We start from the raw sequence: 7,500 nt of genomic DNA, 5'->3' as shown, positions 1-7,500 counted from the left end.
TGAAAAACCCGCCCCGACACCGAGATGTGCCATGGAGGTCTCCATGGAAACAGCACGCACCATGCAGGATGCATGAAAAATCGGAAACCCCTCGTAAAGCCTGGAGACGGCCCGGCGGTAATTAATTACTCTCTGATTAACGCACTGATCACAAATTCAAAGAGTTTGTTTGGGTCGCCGAAGAGAGAAGGAGGAAGCAGCGAGGCCGAGAGCATGAAGCCCGTTCGGATCTCGCTCTCCATTTGGATTGCTGCAGAAATGTTTTGTGGAGCTCCATGGAGGCAGCGAGGGGAAGAGAGAGCTGTGAGAAAACAGAGCACTCGATCTCACACCGCTGACCTGCAAGAGCCTTCGCCCTTTTCACCTTCCTCACATTCTCTCAATCTCTTTCTTTATTCATCCTCCTGCATTCTAGCTGTCATTCTGCAAACTCACTGCCTGCACCGTCTGCCCAGAATTTTCTGGAAAGTGAGAAAGAACCAATGAGAGAAAGAAAGAAAGAAAGGAAGAAAGAAAGAAAGAAAGAAAGAAAGAAAGGAAGGGATTGTGGGGGCGGAAAGGAAAGAGCCATCACAGCACTAATCTCCTCACAAAGCAGCGACGGAACAGTTTAATGCGATCAAACAGCAGCTGGAAAACACAGCGTTGTGATCCAAAACACACACACACACATACACACACAAACACACACACACTCACACAAACACACACACACACTCACACGCTCACAAAAAACCACAACCGCAACCACAACCACGGCGAAGCTCCACCTCACCCGCTTGTCTCAATTTAGTAAATAACCTAGAAAAGAAAAGAAGTGAGCGTGAGAAAGAGGGATGAAGAAAACGACAGGAATGTGGAATTAAACAGAACAAACAGATGAATGAAAATCCTGAGCTGTTCATAATGAGAGTGAAAGGAAAACTCTAATCCCTCTCTCCACTCTTTCTGTGTGTGTGTGTGTGTGTATTTAAATTAGAAGAGATTATTGCGGCAGTCTGTTCCATCACAGTGCTGACGGATTCTGGATCCTGATTGGTCAGATCTCAGCAGGTTTATAATCATGCGCTCGTTATGGTTTCTATAGTAACGGCTCAGGGACAGGGACATGAGCAGAGTGAGGAGACATTTATGTGACATGGGATATGGAAGGAGTCTCCAGATCGACAGGAAGAGGACCTTACACTTCTTTGTGGTTTCTCAGCAGTATGACACAATCTGTCTGTATTTCTCTCATTAACTCCTGAAGAAATGAGTGTTTATAGCTGCGATAACATCAGTGACAACAGGAATGAACCGGTTTCACAAAACAATAATCTAATTACAAATGGATAAAAAGTATGACTTCAAGTGTACGAACGAACACACACACACACACACACACACACACAGTGTTACTTGTTATTTTAAATCAGTTCTTGAATCTATAAACTGATGGAACTACTTTCTCAGAGGGAAGGATCTGGGAGTCATGTGTCTCTGATGGTGTATGGATTCCACAAAACCTTCAGGAAAGTGTAAAAAAAATAACCGGAACTACTTTTTACTGCATCCCTCCAGCACTGAAAACGTGAATAAAGATCTCTCCATCAGAACAGTTTCGAGAACATTTCCTCTCATTCTTACACCTTTATTTTATAAACCCGTCTGTTACAGCTGTGTATTTTAAACCTTTCTGTCTGTTTTCATCACTCATCTCTTCTTACTTTGCTGAATCTGTGACCAGCCTGAAGCTCACCGGCATCTCAACCAGATCAGATGAGCTGCTGGACAAGGCCAAGGAAAAAAAGACAACGGGAAGGTCAGGGAGTGCTGAGTGTCCAGGCAGCATGGAAAATTATCCACAGTGTGGGAAAGAGAGGAGAGAGAGAGAGAGAGAGAGAGAGAGAGAGAGAAGAGAGAGAGACAAAAAGAGAGAGAGACAGATTGACAGAGTGAGAGAGACAGAGAGAGAGAGAGAGAGAGAGAGAGAGAGAGAGAGAGAGAGAGAAAATACAGCAATGAAAGGATGGAGGACAGGAAAGAATGAATGAGAGACTCTTAAAGAATAATAATACTAGTATTTTACAGTAACTATGACATCCATTATTCCTCTCATCAATTCCACAATCATTTACCATTTTATCATTTCTAGTTACATAAACGACGTCACTTCCTTTATAGCAGCTATAAACAGTCTTTCTCTCACCAGCCTCTCTTTATTCTCTCTCATGAGGAGTTTTAGCATCACCTCTGAGTGTTATACAGCACTGACACTGGAGACTCCTCACACACACACACACACACACACATCTCTTTACTTTAGGAGAAATTCACCATATGAACCGTGCACTGCTGTGTGAGTGGTTGTGAATGAGCTGTTACCATGGAAACAATAACATAAATAAACCTGCCCTTCTGGCAGAGCTGCTGTTACAGCATCAGGGTTAAAGTTCTATAGCGGGGTTATGGACCGGGGGGCAGACGGAGGGGCAGATGGGCAGATGGCAGAGGAATGAGAAAGACCACAGCTACGATAAATCACAGTGTGACAGACTGCTGACCTTCAGCTCTCTCATATTCATGCAGAGCAGGAAAAGAGCTGATCTGAATCTTTCTGTGTGTGTGTGTGTGTGTGTGCGTGTGTGTGTGTGTGTGTGAGAGTAGTGTGTGTGTGTGTGTGTGAGAGTAGTGTGTGTGTGTGTGTGTGTGTGTGTGCGAGTAGTGTGTGTGTGTGTGTGTGTGTGTGTGCGTGTGTGTGTGCGTCTGTGTGTGTGTGTGTGTGTGTGTGTGTGTGTGTGTGTGTGTGTGTGTGCGTGTGTGTGTGTGTGTGTGTATACAATCACACTCACCTCTCCTGCCCTCTCTCTTCAGTCTGGCCGGATCTTCATAGTCCGGAACCCAGTTATATTCCACAGGCATGGAGATAGGCCTTAAACGACCTGAAACACACACACACACACACACACTTCAGTGTTTACAAGGTGACAGCCACAGCTTATGTCAGTGTGTGTGTGTCAGAAAGAGAAAGTGTGAGACTACACTTAAACAGCTGTGGACTCAAGCTTCTCACACACACACACACACACACACACACACACAGACACAAAATGCTCTCCTGAGTTTAGTTACAGCACAGAGTAAAAAAAAAACACTCGAGTGAACCGTACAGTAAGCTTGGCAGCAGAAGAGTTAGAAGGAGTGTTTCAGTGCATTCAGTACACTAGAACCATTAATTAGCCAGAGAACCCTTAAAGAACCTTTTTTCCAGAGTTCTAGATATTAGGACAATAATAAGGAGTAATAACTCAGAGTGTGTGACACACACCTTCCCAGGTAATACACACTCTTCAAAAAAAGCTTTACCAAGGGTTCAATGGATAACAAGGAGCCTCCAGAATAGAGTTCTGCTCAAATCAGAACCCTCACTGACAGTAGAATGTTCTGGTTTTGGGTTCTACATAGAACCATTACAGCTCACATATTTAACAGTATAGTTTTGGGTTTATAAACTGTAAAATTGTCCCTTTTTTCTCCCTTGAACCTTAAAACTCAATTACGGTTTTCTTTTTGCTTATTCAGTGTAACCACACACACACACACACACACACACACATCCGTTTTTGGTACTAAGCCTCGGCTTCAGAACAATAAACAATAAATCAGCTCTGCAGGACTGAAACACAATTTCCATGGTTTTGTTCGTGATGCGAGTTCACAAACGTTGTGAAAGTGTGTGTATGTGTGTGTGTGTGTGTATACTTCTAGGGTAAAAAAAGAAGGCTTCTGGTATTTTTGCTAATACCTGAAGCTGCTGAAGAGAACCTCAGGGGAGAACACAGAGGAGAACCTGAGGGAGCTTTTATGTCTTCAAAGAGACAGCTAAGAAAAATGATTTATCATTAAAAAATGTGTTTTTGTGATATCTGGATACTTTTGCGGGGTGGTGTGTGTGTGTGTGTGTTTCTTTGGCTGCAGGAAGTCCCTGACCTTGATCATGTTGAGGATTTACAGAAAGGCCACATGGAGTGTGTGGAGAGACATTAGAGCTAAAATGGGGCTAAAATGGGGCAGGGCTATGTAAAACTTCAGATTGATGAGGGGTGGGACAGTGTGTGTCTATATGTGTGTGTGTGTGTTTTTACCATAAGTGGGCGTGGCATCTCTGCGAGAGGGCGGATGTCCGCGTCCTGGCTCGTAATCGTAGCAGTAGAGCACAGCTTCATCCTCCATCAGAGGGAAGCGATGACGATATTCCTGATCCAGGAAAGAGTTTGGAGACTCAGAGCCTTTGGCTGCAGGAAGTCCCTGACCTCGCTCTTCACTGGGGAGATTCCCCTGCTCGTCCCTACACACACACACACACACACCTTATGAAGTGTAGATCCATAATCACACTCTGTTCAAAATCTTATTGTTTTCATGTTAAATTACTTTATTAGAAGGTTAAAGCATTAAAACACACATTTATAATGTTTAAGGAGGTGGGGTCATGTGGAGGTTTCAGAGAGCTTAAGGCCAGGGAGAGAGAGCTGAAGGATGGGGCCATATGGAGAGTTCAGAAAGCTAAAATTCTGGGCCATGTGAAGGGTTCAGAGAGCTGAAGGGCGGAGCCATGTGAAGGGTTAAAAAAACTGAAAGGCGGGGCCATATGGAGGTTTTAGAGAGCTGAAGTACAGGTCATGTGGAGGGTACAGAGAGCTGAAGGGCGGGGCCATGTGGAGGGTACAGAGAGCTGAAGGGCGGGGCCATGTGGAAGGTACAGAGGGCTGAAGGGCGGGGCCATGTGGTGGTTTTAAAGAGCTGAAGGGCGAGGCTATGTGGAGGGTACAGAGAGCTGAAGAGTGTGGCCATGAGGAGGGTACAGAGAGCTGAAGGGTGGGGCCATGTGGAGGGTACAGAGGGCTGAAGGGCGGGGCCATGTAAAGGGTACAGAGAGCTGAAGGGCGGGGCCATGTGGAGAGTACAGAGAGCTGAAGGGCGGGGCCAAGTGGAGAGTACAGAGAGCTGAAGGGCAGGCCATGTGGAGAGTACAGAGTGCTGAAAGGCGGGGCCATTTGGAGCGTACAGATAGCTGAAGGGTGGGGCCATGTGGAGGTTTTAAAGAGCTGAAGGGCTGGGCCATGTGGAGGGTACAGAGAGCTGAGAGTTTCTATGACTAAAAGATCACCTGGGTGTGTAGGGCTCAGGGGGAGGGGGCGGGATATACAGGTCATGAAGGGCGGAGCTGTCCCGTTTGGTGGGTGTGCTGATGGTGCTGGTGGGTGTGGCCGAGCTGCTGGTGGGGCTCTTGGGAGCGACAGGCTGCAAAGAACAGACAGAAATAATCAATTACAGATCATAAACTTCACCTGCGATCAACGAGCTGTAAATATATAGAGAGTAAACACTAATAAAATCTCACTGACACATAATCAAACTTCTGAGATGATGTCATAAAAACCAGGTTTAATAATCCCTGAGCATAAAGAGGATTAAAGGACACACTGTAGAGAAAGTCCACTTTAGCCGCATCACAATTATTTCATATTTAGTATAATGTGGGCGGAGCTAATGTCGGGAAAATCATCAGCACAGTAACCTAGCCAGCATACAGTATGTGATAAATAAATAAACATTGTTCCTTTGTGGTCTTGATAATTTATCATTTTGTTTTCTAATACTGAGTCAATGAATACAACTATATAAATAAAAATGGATAAGCTGTTGTATATCCAGACAGTAAAGTGGTCTTTGACAAGCACACACATACACACACACACACACACACACACACAGAGGGAGCCTTTTAGGGAATGAATTAAGGACAGAGAGTTGAATTTATGGTTATGGCTCTGGAACGACACACGGGGAAAATTAAATCCTCCATCAACTACAGAAGGAGATTAACGAGCGTCTCCCAAACGTACGCTCGCTACACTCACCTCCAAACACACTTTACTCTGAGTCACTGCCGAGGATTTAACAGCTCCGAGACGGCACCGCATCACAGCTCCGACATGTCCACACTACACACTACACACAGGCTGATCCCAACACCACAGTCTAACTCTAATGACCAGATTCCACATCACATCATTCCCAAGCTTCCTGACAGCTTCCTGACAGCAAAGATTTCCCAAATCAGGGAACTGATGAGTCTGGAGTCGCCTTTACATCACACAGGAGAATTTAGAAGGACAGTGAAAACATTCCTGAAGCATATGGAGCAATTTATCTTCAATAATTCATTCTAAACAGAATTCTACAGAAAAAAATTCCACACTACTTCCACACAACTCGGTTTATCATTCTGTGAAATCGGGAATTCTGTGCGCTTGTAATTCCCACTTGGAGTCAGTGTGAATGGGAATATGGGAAAAAGACCTGAGCACATCTTTCTAAAATGCTCCTCATGCTACCTTATATTGGATCGAAATGAAATAGCAATGCATGAACGTTTTCCAACATGACATCAGCAGAGCAGAAAAGCATTATGGGAAATGAAGTCAGAGAACCAGAGAGGTGTTTTAAATCACTAGGTGCCCCTGGCGAGGAAAAGGTGCTAGCCGTAGAAGGGCGCAGGGATTCAAGGGGTAAAATCTGCCTACCTGAAGGGCCAGGGGCTTCCACCTCATGTTCTTTAGCAGGGCCGGGGCCGAGGTGAGCGTGCTCTGGGGCCGTTTTTTCAGTGTCAGAGTCACCCCTCCAGGGTCACCACGCAGGGAGTTTACCAAGTTTTTCAACTGCCAGCCCACCTACAGCACAGGACAAACACAACTGGGGTCAACAGGGACACACACACACACAGACACACACAGACACACAAAGACACTAAATCTGCTATTGCAACTGCGGATTCCTCATCACATCCTGATAAACTCTGATAGCGTGTGTTCTCCATGTCACATTACACCGATTATAACGATCCTATAACAAAGGACCTGCAGTTAATTACAGAACATGTAGAACATGCTATGTAGAGCGTCATCAATCAGAGTGATTCTGAAATCAGCTGCTGCACAAAACAACTCACACAAACACACATTCATTACCCTTCAGTACCATATCTGTAGCTGTACGTGTCTATAGCTGTACCGTATCTGTAAAAATACCATATCTGTAGCAGTACCAGATCTGTAGCTGTACTGTATCTGTAGCTGTACTAGATGTGTAGTAGTACCGTATCTGTAGCTGTACCGTATCTGTAGAAGTACCATATCTGTAGCTGTACCAAATCTGTAGTAGTACCGGATCTGTAACAGTACTGTATCTGTAGCATTACCGGATCTGTAGCTGTACTGTATCTGTAGCTGTACCGGATCTGTAGCAGTACCAGATCTGTATCAGTACCGTATCTGTATCAGTACCATATCTGTATCAGTACCATATCTGTAGCTGTACCGTATCTGTAGCTGTACCGGATCTGTAGTAGTACCAGATCTGTAGCAGTACTGTATTTGTAGTAGTACCGTATCTGTAGCAGTACCAGATCGGCAGCTCTACCAAATCTGTGGCTGTACTGTATCTGTACCTTTGCTT

General features: G+C 44.9%; 1 protein-coding gene across 12 annotated transcripts in view; it reads right to left on the bottom strand.

The window, feature by feature from the left end:
- Nucleotides 1-7,500, bottom strand: part of cnksr2a (connector enhancer of kinase suppressor of Ras 2a) — a 118,787-nt gene that overhangs the window by 53,911 nt on the left and 57,376 nt on the right. For 10 of the 12 annotated variants that reach the window (XM_058376150.1, XM_058376154.1, XM_058376149.1 and 7 more), the window contains exons 9-12: nt 6,570-6,716; nt 5,150-5,283; nt 4,125-4,327; nt 2,832-2,921 (exon numbers count right to left, since the gene is read on the bottom strand). In XM_058376150.1, the coding sequence (XP_058232133.1) occupies nt 2,832-2,921; nt 4,125-4,327; nt 5,150-5,283; nt 6,570-6,716 (574 nt within the window). The remainder of the gene's footprint in view (nt 1-2,831; nt 2,922-4,124; nt 4,328-5,149; nt 5,284-6,569; nt 6,717-7,500) is intronic. The other 2 variants (XM_058376152.1, XM_058376153.1) reach the window with 1 other exon arrangement.

This window comes from Hemibagrus wyckioides, linkage group LG23, assembly GCF_019097595.1.
Source record: "Hemibagrus wyckioides isolate EC202008001 linkage group LG23, SWU_Hwy_1.0, whole genome shotgun sequence".
NCBI classification, from domain to species: domain Eukaryota; kingdom Metazoa; phylum Chordata; class Actinopteri; order Siluriformes; family Bagridae; genus Hemibagrus; species Hemibagrus wyckioides.
The sequence above is the reverse complement of the archived record's forward strand: the minus strand, read 5'-3'. Positions and strand labels throughout refer to the sequence as shown.